The sequence below is a fragment of the Odontesthes bonariensis genome, chromosome 11 (assembly GCF_027942865.1).
Source record: "Odontesthes bonariensis isolate fOdoBon6 chromosome 11, fOdoBon6.hap1, whole genome shotgun sequence".
In the NCBI taxonomy this organism is placed as follows: domain Eukaryota; kingdom Metazoa; phylum Chordata; class Actinopteri; order Atheriniformes; family Atherinopsidae; genus Odontesthes; species Odontesthes bonariensis.
The window spans coordinates 22,922,161-22,936,233 of NC_134516.1; the positions used below are offsets into that span (position 1 = coordinate 22,922,161).

General features: G+C 44.2%; 1 protein-coding gene across 7 annotated transcripts in view; it reads left to right on the top strand.

Moving 5' to 3' along the window:
* The window catches only part of raph1b (Ras association (RalGDS/AF-6) and pleckstrin homology domains 1b), a 42,990-nt gene that overhangs the window by 20,040 nt on the left and 8,877 nt on the right, over positions 1 to 14,073 (top strand). For 3 of the 7 annotated variants that reach the window (XM_075477956.1, XM_075477957.1, XM_075477959.1), the window contains 7 exons: positions 3,654 to 3,773; positions 4,091 to 4,196; positions 4,341 to 4,535; positions 4,873 to 5,297; positions 5,886 to 5,972; positions 6,526 to 6,600; positions 10,819 to 10,896. In XM_075477956.1, the coding sequence (XP_075334071.1) occupies positions 3,654 to 3,773; positions 4,091 to 4,196; positions 4,341 to 4,535; positions 4,873 to 5,297; positions 5,886 to 5,972; positions 6,526 to 6,600; positions 10,819 to 10,896 (1,086 nt within the window). Of the gene's footprint in view, positions 1 to 3,410; positions 3,548 to 3,653; positions 3,774 to 4,090; positions 4,197 to 4,340; positions 4,536 to 4,872; positions 5,298 to 5,885; positions 5,973 to 6,525; positions 6,601 to 10,818; positions 10,897 to 14,073 lie in introns of those variants that run through there. The other 4 variants (XM_075477958.1, XM_075477960.1, XM_075477961.1 and 1 more) reach the window with 4 other exon arrangements.

A 14,073-nucleotide genomic window follows, 5' to 3' on the forward strand; every position in this document is an offset into this window, starting at 1 on the left:
ACACCTGACCAAAAACCTGCCACTGTAAAAACTAACCATACATTTTTTTTGAGATGGGATATTTCTTTACAGTTCCTGTTTTGGTAAAACGGCTCAACACAAAGTCTTCCTCCTGCTCTCTTTTCCAATTCTCATGACACTCTTTGAACTGAATGGCTAAAGATAGACATGTCTTCCTCCTCCCTCCTCCTCACTACCAGATACTTGCAATGCTTCCTCTAAGATTTATAACGATTTGTTTTCCCGGCATCTCATAAACGGTAACAAAGAACACGCCTACTTAATTATAGACAAATATGGCAAACTCTTGAAAGGGGAGTCGGCAATCTTCGCTAAATGGCGAGTTTCCTTATGTTTTCAGGAAAACATGTTTTGAAGACATTCAAGACTTTTAATCTACTCATACTCGAGCTTTATGTAAAAAGCCATGTTTCAACAGAGCAGTTATATTCAAACCGTCAAAGCAAAGCTAATTCAAAACTGAAAGTATTTTCTACATCCATGTTGAGCTTTGAAAATGTCTTTGCTCATGATCTCGCACACATCTGCTCAGCGTCACGGTTCAGCTTCCACGTCATGTTCCTGGTCATTGAAAGAGGGAAAAATTCCTGAATGATCGCCCTACATCTGCCACTTCATATCCTCTTTTACACAGATAACAGGTTGTCTCCTCAGCACATTGCAGGTCGGCACCCGGTTGGACAGCCGGTTGGACAGCATTGTCAGCTTGCTGCGCTCCGCTTCAGTCCAACACTCCCTTCACTCTGATTCATTTCTATTGGGGCGGGCATTCCATTCCATCACTAGAAGTATCCACGTTGATTTTATGTTTTCATTATTCCATGTTCACAAAGATGGATCCTTCATTTTTTTATTTTATTCATTTCTAAAAGAGATGGAGAGGATGCTACATCTTCTTTTCCTTTCATTCCTCATCTCTCCCAATGCTGCAGCATCAGCAATGGCTGCAATTTTTTTCTTTTAACTAAAAAAAAAAAAAAAAGAAATCTATGGTGAGACACTCCGCTGGGAAAAGGCCTTCAACCTTTAGTCTTTCAGCCTAGACCCCTGACCCGCCCAGCGGTCACAGGAGACGCATGAATGCTGGTCATGCTCAGACAAGATGGGGGGACCGTGCAGTATCATGAGGAAGAAAAAGGCCATGGCTGACGTTTGGTTTGTGATAATGCTTCTACGTGTGTGCGCGCGCTCAAACACACACAGCTTCCTTCTATCTTCGTGTCTCAACAAGGTCATGCTCCACGAGCTTAAAAGCAGGGCCTCAGGTGGTAATTCACTTAAACCTGCTGCGAGGTCTCCCATTGAGGCTCTGATTCCATTAGAATGACAGCAGAGGAGCTATTTTCAAGAGGTTTTTTTTTATGGTAGCACGTCATTTTTTCTTCTCTTTTTTTCTTTCTTCTCCATTTTCATTTTTATTACTTTTGCGTCTCTGTTGACTTTTACCGACATCATACTGCCTGTATGTTTGTGCACTTTACAGTAAATAAGTGTGAGAAGGGCCCAAAGCTGATTGCAGTTTAAAAACAGCAATTTGAAGTGTACCACAGCTCGTCTATTTACATATGGAGGCACCTCAGAGAATACTGGCAAACATAATGGTGGATGATTTGATTGTGGTCATTTCCCAGCCATCCGTGATGTCATGCCTTATGGTGGGGACACTTTGCTGTTTTCATATGCACAACTTGATGTCTTGGACTGATGTGGAGCCAAACGGAGTAACGATAATGGTTTTTGTAAAGTGGCAAACATCAGTGCCGTAGTGGGTGGTGGTGAGGGCGAAGGAGTCTGGTATCATTGTCAGCCATGAATCCCTTGCGTTCCCATTAAGGGGCATGGATAAATGACAGCTGGAGTTTACTGACATGGAGCGGGCCATAAGGGAAACGAGGAATTCTGCTCATCCAGGCTATTTCCTGTTCAGACTCCCACACACATTGATGTAATTTTGAACATGCACGCATACACATATTTGGTGTACTTGTTTTTAGGTTCCATACTTAGACTCCATCTTCTTCAACAAGATGACAGGCCAAGTTCTTCATGTGTTTTAACGAGCGTGCCAAAGCGGGAAGCTATCCATCATCAACGCTGTAATGGAGCTCTGTAACAAGTGTTCCTAAATTTCTGCATGAGGGTTTGTGTCTGTCTTCATCTGAAGGATTTTCTCTGGCCTCGCATCTGCCGGGTTCGTTACCAGCTTCTATGGCTTTTCTAATAACACGGCACGACTCTCAAATTGCTTCTAAAGTATTCAGTGTAACCATGAAGGCTTAGACATACATAAACTCTCAAACATGGCCAGATTGAGTCACACATTTTACTGGATCAAAAGAACAGGGGTCGTCAGAGGGGTTAATCCTGGTTCGGTACAGTCCCGACCAGTGACTGACACCACATAGCGTGGATAACGGGAAGGAATGACACCCTCGGAAAACATCAATGGGATTACTCTGGATCATTCCATCTGACCGGACTGTAGTGGGAGTATTGGACTGTACCAAGAAAGGGGCTCTCTTTAGGGGAAAAGCGCTGTCTGATTCATTTAATTTTTTTAAACTAGTTTATTTTTGACATATTTCTTTCTATTTGTAAATCTGAAAGTGTGCAGTAAGCAAGTTTGTGTAGTCGTCACTTCCTCTGGCATCTGACCAAACATCACGGGCGCAGCTCCGGCTGTGCTGGATCATGCTTTCCTTCCACAAGTGTTTCACCAGATTAGATAACATTCTTAAGTACATGCTGGTATTCTTGTAGAATGATTCATTCCTTCAGGTTTGTCCACAGCAGCTTGTACAAACTGTACAGCTCCTCCAGCTTTCACAGATATCACGATGGAACAGGGAGAGCACATGTCAAGGCTACACACTGTGACGTATTATTGAGGCATGGAGCCACTTTATCTCTGTTTGTCCAGTCTAATTTGTTATGTCTGGCAGTGTCCTTGATTACACATTTTCATTCATGTTTTGCTTACAGTTTAGTGTCCTTGAGAGTTTGTTTTTCTGTTTTATTCAGGCTGCTTTGATTTACCATATAAATCATATAAATTGATGATATTTCAGAGTTTAGGGGTTGCTTGTAGATTCTCAGATGTTTCCAGCTCGTTCTTTTAAGATAAATTTCTTAGATGTGAGCTGTATCGTTTCTCTCTCTGTCCACTAGAGGGAGCTCTGCCATCACCTTTGACCAAAATCAGCTGCGGTCTCGCAACCGCCATGCTGTACGGTCCACAATATGTAATATAGTATCACAATACCACATGCTACTGTTCTGTGTGGTCTGATTAATATCTCGTCCATGATTTGGCGCTGACTCAGTGATTCCCGTTAGGGTACGGTGGTGTTTCTGCATGCCATGCTCCTCTTCTTCCTCCTTCCTGGGTGTTGGGTGTGTCAGTGATGAGCAGCACATGAGACATTACAGGGCATTTCGTTGAGCACACGGAACGGGGTTGCCCACCAGGGGTCCGCGAGTGGTTGTCATGGCAACAGGCAGTGAGGTTGGCATGAGCTGAGCTGAGGTTGTTTTTTTTTTTTTCGTTTGTTTTTCATCCCTGTTTTGTAGCTGTGACGTGTTTACTTGTGTCATTTTGTGACCATGTTTTTTTTGCTTGTGTTTGTGTGTAGATGGACCAGGTATCGGATGATGAGTTGGACCATGGAGCAGAGGAGGACAGCGACAAGGAGGACCAGGACCTGGACAAGATGTTTGGAGCCTGGCTGGGCGAGCTGGACAAGCTCACACAGGTTGATACACACACGCAGATACAAAGAAGGTGGCGGGGTTCCACACACAGGCTCACGCAGGTAGAGGAGCAGAGAGACAGAAGGAAGGGGCTGTATCCATAGCAACCTTAACAGTGCTAATCCTGTCTCTTAGCCTGTATCCTAGCAACTCCCCTCCCACCCTTCACTTCATATTGTGTATAACTGCAAGTCCATGTGTGTGACTAAGGAGTCTAGCATACAGACATGCTTGTTAAGCTGAGCTTTGACTGTAATGTCAGGATCTGTGTGTTTTTTGCCAATGTGCACCACATGTTCTCCTTGTGTGTGCACTGTAGAGTCTGGATGACGGCAAGCCGCAGAAAGCACTGCAGAAGCCGCCTCTCAGGCAGGAGACGAATATGGCCAACTTCTCATACCGCTTCTCAATGTATAACATAAACGGTGAGACTTTGCATTCAGCGTCCCAATCGGTCTAAAAGCAGAGCTGTTACTCTCCAAAAAGGCCAAATAATTCCTATCCTTTAAGCCCCTCTCCACCCGACCCTACTCTGTTTTTCCTACATCCTTCATCTTTGCTCTCTGCAGAGGCTTTGAACCAAGGAGACACAGTGGACTTGGATGCTCTGATGGCTGACCTGTGCTCCATCGAGCAGGAGCTCAGTACCATTTCCAAACCAAACTCGACTTCTCGCAGCCAGGGAAAAAGCCAGCAGAGAACCCCGGGGGGGCGAAGTGCCAGCACCAAGCACACAGGCACCAGTGGAGGTGGAAGCAGCGGAGGTAGTCCGGCTGTATTCATTGTAGACCGATAGCTTTTTGCGCATATCAAAAGTCCACAATGAGTGTCTTTTATTTTATTTTTGGATGTGTTTTTAGAGCGTTTGCTTCACATTATCACTTGAATGTGACTGCATGTCAGTTACAATCTTCTGTGTTCATGGTAACTAGAAAAGTTGATATTTTTGTAATAGATGTACTCAAATGTCTCATGTACTGTCATAGGACCTAAAATCCAACACTAAGTGCCATGAATGCTGTAATATCCGCGAACGCTGTTCTCAGTGGAGCTTGAATTGATGTCTTCCTCCATCTGAGCTGTGTTAAACTCCCCCAACAGGAAGTGCAAGTAGCAGTACCAGAGCATCGCCAGCCAACACGGTACGAGGCGGCAGCGTCAACTCCCGCCCTGCGGCCTCCAACATCTCCCTGGATGACATTACCTCTCAGCTGGAGAAGGCCTCTCTCAGCATGGACGAAGCGGCACGTCAGACGTCCTCTTCCTCCTCCTCCTCATCTTCAGTCTCCTCCACCATCCTCCGGCGTCCCTCGTCTGGATCATCCGGCGGCGTACAGCACCGGAGGACGGGCTCTGTGGGCACAGTCGGCGAGCAGGAAGCTCAATCCCAACGGTCCAGTGTAAATTCAGCATGTCCCTCAGCTTCCAGCATGGACTCCCTGGACACTGATAAAGTGACGATGGCAGGAGAGGTGGAGGGCCAGAGCAGCCCGAGCACACAAGGGCAGAACCAGACCAGCACCGAGGTATGACTGACACTGAAATGCACAGAAACCCCAAAAAGCACACACAAAGGGAGACATACAGTAGTTTTTATCAGTTTGTGCTAAAGTGTGCGTGAGTGTGAAGGAGTCTTTTACATTTCCAGAAGCGGTGGTAAGTAAAATGTGTGAATTATGTGCTGGGGTCAATTGCGTTTCTGAATCCGAAAAATTCAGACCCAAAATTGACCCGACACCTGCATGGCTAAACAACACAGCCTGCTTCTTGTGCTTTGGATGTTGTCATGGAATACATTGTAATCTCAAATGTCTTGGATTACAATGTTGACACCTACCTTCTCTGACTCCTTTGTGCACTCACGAAGCATACCGGCTCTCTAACAAAGACAAAAATATCCTCTACAGAGTTCAGACGTGTTTAACCTGCTTTAGACGCAGCAAATCTCAGCTAATGCTTTGCCCCGAAACTCATAAGAAGCTTGAGAAAAGAGTTCAGACAGTGTCTTGCATGTCCCCTGCACCCCTGCATGTGTTTATTTTGTCTGTGTTTGCATCCTTTTCTATATCATTGGCCTCTTTCCACACACTGCCTGCACATCCTGACTTTCCCAGCATGTCACACTGCGACGGGCCAATGGTAAGCCAGCCAGACGTCAGCTTGACTTCACCTCCCGGGAGGATGAAGTGGACCGGGCCACTGTAAGTGCGTGTGTGCATGTGAGGCTGCACGTTTTTATCATTTAGAGTGTAACAGCTACATTCAAATGATAGTGCCTGTATGATTTTTGTCCCCCGTTTTAACTATTTTCTCCTCACTTGCAACAGAATTTGTGCAGCACAGTGATTATCAGATTTCCGTTTTAACGGCAGTGTGCAGCCTTTGTTTAGTAAGCATGCAGCCATGAGCGTTGAAGTGTGTGAGGTGTGAAAAAGGGGGTTTGTGAAAGTGGTTCTGTCTCTTATTTATTGTATTCACACACTTGAATCTGTTGCAGATCTCTGCGTATCTTCGATTCTTCTCACAGTCATTGCTTCTTTACCCACAGCTGCAGCTAATGACAAGCACAACTGCTGAGCGCTTCATTTATGGAGCCTTTTCTCGCTTACACGCTTCTTTTGTTTTAATAAAAAAAAAGAAAGATCAAAACACCTGCGATTAATAAGCCTAAGAGAATCATCTGGCACTGACTTCTCTACATGTTGTCTCTTCCTCTGCTCTTCTTTTTTATCCTCTCTCCTGTCTTCACCCAAGCATTCTTATCTGGACCGAGAAACCTCGCTCATTCTGAAAAGCATAGCTGGAAAGCCTTCTCACCTCCTGACCAAGGTGACTTCCTCAAACACTCGCTGATCTTTGTGTGTGTGTGTGTGCGTGTGTGCTGCTCTTCTTTTCTGCTCTGCTTGTCTGTCGCTGGAAAAATCCATCTTTTTGAAAAACAGTGGCCTGGAGTTCGACCGATTGTTTATTTTCTATTGAATTTTGTCTTCTTTTACATCTGATTAAGGATCAGATCTTCCGTTTGATATCCAGAAATGAGGAGAAATACGAGTTAAAATGAGCCATTTAAAGCATATTTCAGATTGAAATCAGTACAAAGTCAATCTGACCCATTTAAGTGTTTTTATTCTATTTTAAACTTTTTTTAAATACACATTTTGTGTTGGATGGCATCACTTTTCAGAGTCGTTGGGGTATGGGCATGTTGATTCATTGTCTTTGTGCTAATTTTGATTTGTCAAACAAGCTTTGAAGGATTCGCACAACATTGCATTCCTGATTGCATTTCACACGTCGTGATAACTTTTTTTCTTTATTTCTTTTCTTTCTTTAATACTGTAAGTGCGTCGGAGTGGATTTTTCCTCCTCGTCCTTCGTGTTCCACATAAATGAAGAAGTCTTGATTAGTTGCATGTGGTCTTTTTGTGTATGGGTTTAGTTTCTTTCAGTTCTCTTGCTTCTGCATGTTGCTGGCTTTTGATTTGCACCCTGTCTTCAGTAAGAAATGAACTTGTGAGGGGAGGGGAGCAGCAACTGCTCACAAAATGAATACGGTCAGAGCTTTAACTGCTTACCAGTTAATGTGCCGTATTCATAAGTCAGTAAAAAATTGGTCTTTATGCAGTCATTTTACACATCTATAACTAAAACCCAACACTTCTCCATAGTTGTGCTCCTCCACAACTAAATGTATTAAAGTTGTGACCATCATCATATTTGCTGTACTGGGACTGTGTAAAAGTTCCATTATGCTTTTGGAAAATTTTGCTAACTGACTGTGTCAGTCATTCAAATCAGAGAAAGTAGGGATGATATGGGGGGGGGGGGGAAGCAGCAATTCCTTCATTCACTTTGACTATTATTTAATAGCAGACTGTACGTCCTTCATGTTTAGTCTCATTAACTGAATTTGATTGATTAGAATACATTAGCTTTAGCATTTTAAACTTGCAACCCATTTAAAAGAAAAGTGGGATTGGGGCTATTTAGGCCTTGGAGTGAGGTTGAAAAGGGGATGTTGGCAGTTGCTTTTAATAAAAGCATCCATAAACTTCTGAGTCTTTGAGGAGCAAAGGTGGGCAGTATATCTCCAGTTTGTAACAAATCTGAGAAAATCTTTGAACTGCCAGAAAACAGCGTTCCTCAAATTAAGACTGGAAAGGATTTGCATATTCTCCCACTGGCATAAAGAGCAAAGGCACAAGCTTAAATTGGACACCTGTGATTTCTGAACAAAAGATTACTGTGAGAGACCTTTGTCAAGCACTAAATTACAGAGTTATATGGGCATATGCCACTTAAAACTTTACTGTACGATAAAGAAGCCTTGTGTTAACTTTTCTGGAGGCGGCAGAGACTTCTCTGGGCTCAGAGGCATCTGGGAGGGACCGGTGTACATGTATACTGTGGTCAGATGAATCAGTACTCCAAATCTTTTTGTAAAAGAAACGAATGCTGTGTACTAATAGCAAAGATCATTTGCGCGTCTGTATAGGGAGTCTTTATGCAGACAAGTTCATATGGAGCAACATCTGCTGCCTTCAAAATGACATGTTTTCCAGGGACGTTCCAGCAGCACCTTCTGCGCATGTTAGAGGCAGAAGAGCGCAGGTGCTGGACAGGCCTGTCCGCAGTCGTGAGTGGTTGGAGAATTTTAGAAAGGAAAAATGAAATCACACTGTTGGAATGGCCACATTATGAAGCGGTGAAAACTTTCCACTCTTTTGGAGATGTGTTGCGGGCTTGAAATGCGGTAATGGATGTTTTGAAGCAAAACTGAATCAAGTTGATGAAGAAACAATAACGATCTCGGGGTCATCCTGTCAAAACTGAAAAATAAAAGCCAAAGACAATTTTTTTTCCCCCTTACCGATTCAACTGTTTCTGATTCGGGGTTGCATTTTCTTGTAAAAGTCTTTTTGTAAACCCATAACACTTTGTTTTATTCTCTCTATAATGGCGCCAACTGCGAAGCAGGCTTACTCACAAAGCAAAAAGTCATTAATCTGCCTTCAAGTTTTACAACCAGAATTTTTGAGGAGCAGTCACTTTTTTTCCCCCTCTTTGTTTCACCAAACAATGGAATTAATTGAGTGTTTTACAGCCGGTTGTTTCTGGCTTCTAGGCTCTCGATCCGTCTGTGGACGCAGAAAGCATTTGAATAGTATGAAAAGCGAGAAGTGTAGAGCAGCACGCAGGCTGCGAGGGATGCCAGTGTTACACTTCCACAATAGAATATAAGCGGGCGAGCTGCAGTTGCCTGGATTTGCGAATCAGTATACTGAACGTGCGCGGGATGTCTGGGAACGAGCGAGACTGGGAGAGGGTGGAAAGACATCAAAGGATGAGCGTGCCAATAATTTTTTCCTCCACCAGGCAGAAGAGCTTTTTTAAAATTGGCTGTGGTGTGAAAGTAGAAGGGGAAAACGCCTGTACAACAGGATTCAGAATCATATCTACTAAGAAAAGCAAGGTGTAGATGTCGTCTGGAGAGAGGAGAATGAGGGGAGAATGAGCTGTGGAGGGGTCATAAAGGCATCTCTGCTGTTAAAACCACGGTGTGACTCAGACTGACTCTGGACTGTAATCTGCTCTGACCTCCTCGCTCAATTTCTCGCACACGCTCACACTCGAGTGACTAAACGCCCTCCACTGTGTGTTGGCCAAACTGAGTCTCGGCTTTTATTGCATTAATGTGTATGTGCCTTGAAGTTGGTCATGTGGAAAAAGTAGTCTGGGTCAAAGGGGGGGCGGGGGTTCTTGAGATAAGAGGCTTGGAGTGCTGTTGTAAATACCCCCTCACCCCTTTGTGTGAACAGAAAAACCTGTATACGCCCATGACTTCAAATATTCAGCACCTCTTTCACCCCCAAATTCTTTCCATCCCTGCCAGTGTAGTTTAGCATCAGGGCCAGAGTATGTCACGGTTCCCCCTCCGACCCCAGTGCCGATTGGTTGACGTGTCTTGTGAAAGTTGCTCGCTGGTTGGCTGACCCCCCGACTCTACTAGTTTTGTGGGGATTATGCTCCATCGATTGGGCACGCTCCCAGAGCCCTGCTTCTGTTATACAGAGAGGAAGCGAATGACAGAGAGGGAGGGAGAGGGGAGGAAGCAGGCAGAAAGGGGGGTGGAGGATGGAAGGGGGAGGGGCGCTGTCCTTCTTCGTATCTCACTTGGGGTTTTGTCAAATTTTGCTCATCTCAGACGCACATGTGTGCATGTCAGTGAACCCGCGCCGTCACCAAGTCTGCTTTGACCGGTGTCGTCTTCAAGTGTTGGAGGATGGACGGCTGAATATCGTATACCGTGGATCGTGATGGAATAACTTTTAATTGCAAAAGGTGGCAAACAGATTTTCTGCTCTCATCTCGATCTTACGTCCATTTTTTATCATTTCTAAAAAAAAAAAATAATTTAAGGCATCTGGATGTATCCCATCTCTTTTTTTTGTAGGATTTTTGTGTCTTTAAGTGGAAAGCGTACATGCTCTTTGAACTGATCCTGCATTAATCTGCAGCCTCTCGCCCTTTGGGGATCTTCTGCCATTGTTTCCCTTCTGCTGGATAGCAGGATCAAAGGAAACCGCTGCCGCTTCATATGAATCCAGTATTAAACCATAAACTACAAATGGAGCGCCATATTTGAGGGAACCCGGGACCAATGTCACAACCGCAGCCATTTAGCTGCATCACAGCTTTTATTCGTGTTTGACTTGAATATTTGCACAAGTTACACAAGACACACACACGAAAACACACACAACCTGTAGAATGGAGATGATGGCATCTTGCTGGAGGGGGCAGGTAAGTGACAAAAAGGATAGGAAAGTTATATTAGCACAGGACAGCGTCATGCACGAAGCTTGTGTATTTAAACCTTTAAGAGGGGTGCTAACTTTTTAATAAGATTTGGGTGCATCATGTCCTATTCCTGCCTGAGGAGTAATGAAAGGCATGACTGAAGAAGATGGGGAAAGACTTTGAAATTCAAAAGCTTTTTTCTTTGAGTGACAGCTGCATTAATCGCACTCCCGTGTGTCCATCTAGGAGGAGCAAGCTGCCAAGCTGAAGGCAGAGAAGATCCGAGTCGCCCTGGAAAAAATCAAGGAGGCACAGGTCAAAAAGGTAGGGCCACACTCCTAACTTCCAGGCTCAAGTTTCCACACCCTCATAAGGCTCCTCTGACTTATATAACACTTGCTTTCTCGTCATATTCGCTGCACGTTGCGTTTCTTTGTGAACTTCATTCACGGAGAGGCGGTGAAGCGCAGAGAAAATAGGTCATTGCAGTGTTTGATTTTGTGTGCATGCCGAAGAGGGAGCAAGGAGACGGGCTTCTGAAAAAGATGGGCTGTGCATTGAGAGAAGATGCAGACGCATTGTACACGTTATATCCTCCAATCGGACTCCAAATGGGTATTTATTTTCGTTGGACAAACTGGGGCTCCTATGAATGCCGTGGTGTTTGCTTGTCTCCATTGGACTCCACAGGCAGGCCATTTTTGCCAGTGTTTCTGCCAGTGAATGAAATGTCTTCATGAATGGCAGCGACGCCATTTAGCAGAATGGTTTCCTTTTCATGTGCAATGAATAGCTGAAGCCCAACAGTGTTTCAGCAAACAGGGCTAAACGTCACTCTGCCAAATAGATACAATACAACGAGGCAAGATAAAGGGTGCTGGCACGGCAAGCCCAGCGATGACTCGGCTCGTTTTCTTTTTGATTCCTGACATTGATGTAGCTTTGTTACATTTCAGTCAGAACTGTCTCATTGTTGGTTCGATTGAACTTTTTGTAGAAGGGTTTATTTTTTTCTTCTCAGGGAAATGTAGGTCAGACTCCCCATGTCTGAGGCTCTCACCTAGGAATCCTCATAGGTTTTAGTTTCATTTCAGTCATCTGTTCTTGCACACGGAATGGTAGTGAAGGTCGCAATGGGAGGGGGCAAACGGCAGGTCCAGGATTTGAAGGTTTTATTAGATTTCACACCAGGACGGATCTTAAGTGGGCTGCAGTTGAGTGATGCTGGATTTGGCTTCAGCATTCGTCACGTTCAGATTAGTTTAAGCTCATTTGTTGTAGAGGACGTTTGGTTGCTTATTATAACAAAGCTTACGGAGACCACATTAATAGTTTGAAGTATTCTAAACGGGCTTCACAAACACCTGACTACATTTAATGCTTCCACAGAACATCAGGCTTAGGATTTTTTTTTATGTGAACTTAATGGGCCTCATGCAAGAACATTTTCGTATTTTTATTCTAAATTTCTCTTACTTTTTTCGTAAGAAGGTCTCGTACGAACACGCCACGTCAGATTCAACAAGCGCTCTTAACTTCGGAAAAAGTGTGTAAACGACCTGCATAAATGATGAATCACACCTGTGCGTATCTTAAAGCTATGGTAGGTAATCCTAGAGAGCTAGCAAGAGAGCTAGCAAGATTCGAAAGTGTCCCCTCCTCTAAGCTCCACCCCCCCCTCCCCATTCCGTCAGTGCTTCATCCAAAGCCGGTAGAACCGCATGCGCACACGGAGCAGGGAGCCGGCAGAGGGGGGCGTAGGCAGAAAGCAGAGGCATCTGATTGGTTTTTTGTAGGCGACCAATCCGAGATCAGCGGGACGCTGATCTCGGATTGGTCAGCTTTTTCTCAGTCCTGCAGCTGCCACAGTGGTCTGATTATTTTCGTCCCTTTTTCTAAATACATCTTGTATAGATTTCTCTCAGGATAGATGGACCATTTCACCCAGTATTACAAAATGTGTTTCTGAACAGGATTACCTACCATGTCTTTAAGTTCACGTGCACGAGGATAGTAGATTTGCATACTGCACGCCCTAAATGATACCATATAAGGCTGTGCTTCCTCGCTGCTGTGCCAGGAAGTGTTGAGTGCTGAGAATACGGGCTCTGAGATTAAAGTTCTGCTTTCAGAGATCCAAAAAGGAAAATCTGTCATTTTTAGCAGTGTAAGCAGTGGACGGGACCTGCTAAAGTGAAGAAATGGGAAGCAATTACGAGTGCTGTTAATACCATGTCACCAAAATAAAAAAATAAATGGTTTGATATGAAAATGGCTTAAAAAAAACGTCTCGCCATGGGCAGGTGCTCGATGACTGCAACTAAAGCCGTGCAATCAGTTGTTGCCTCATCATGATGGCACTTTGATGGGGTGGTCCATGAGGGGGGTCTTCTGGCACCACACCTTCTGGTCTGTTCAGGTAGTGGGAGACCCTGTTCATGGCAATATTGCGCAAATCTGGCATGCCTTCTCTGGGCTATTTTGCCCCCAGCTGTATCGAGACACACCCACCTGGCCTTCAGCTCAGTGCGCTCCACAACGGCACGGGTGTTTTGATGAGTATATGTGTCTCGTGCTCCAATTATGATTGGCAGTCCAGCCACGGCATGAAAGTCCCTCTTAATTTGTACTTGTTGGACAGCGGTGTATGGGAATTTGATGTACCGTGGGTGATAAACTGATGAGAGTTTTGATGACCAAGGGGAGCGCACGACTCACAGAGGACTGGGACACCCCCGATCTGTCTCCAATCTCCCTCTGAAAGGTTCCAGTGGCCAAAAATCCAAAGATGGACGTGTGGTGGAATTGGGTTTGATCGGCGTGTTTCTCTCTGGAGTTGTGGCTCTAGCAATTAAGCTGCATATTTGTAGCAGCACAGTCCTTGGCAATAGCCATTCGTCTGTCTCCACACGCTCAACAGCCGCTGGTTACGCTTCCCGTTATATACAGATTCAAATTAACCTTCGATTAGTGCATATTTTAAGTAAAACAGAATAATGTCAGCATCATTGTTGGGTATAATGTATATATTTATTTATGTTTTCTTCAAAGTAATTAAATATACAGTCCATTAGTCAAGCAAACTTGATTTGAATAACAGCGGACTATTTTACGAAACTCCTACGACAGCTCTGGATCACTCGTAAATTCTGTTCGTACCTGAAAGAAAACGTAAAATAAGAAAAGATTGGTGAATGCGCAAATTCTCTTAAATCACTCGTACGGACGATTTAAGAACAAATCTGTGCGTACGAACGGTTCTTGCATGAGGCCCATTGTTTTTTAAATCAAGTTTCTGTCTTGAGAAACAATAAGCCATTTGTCCTTAGAGATCTTTTTTTCTGGCAGTAGCCTATGTTGTGGGGCACCTCTTTGAGGTCTAAACTGAATATCAGCTGGAGCTTTAATGCTAAATGCTAGGCAGTAGGGATACAACATATTAGATCATTTTCAATATTCAGTTGATATTCAGGTGATATTTTTCCACAAATTTTGGCCGAT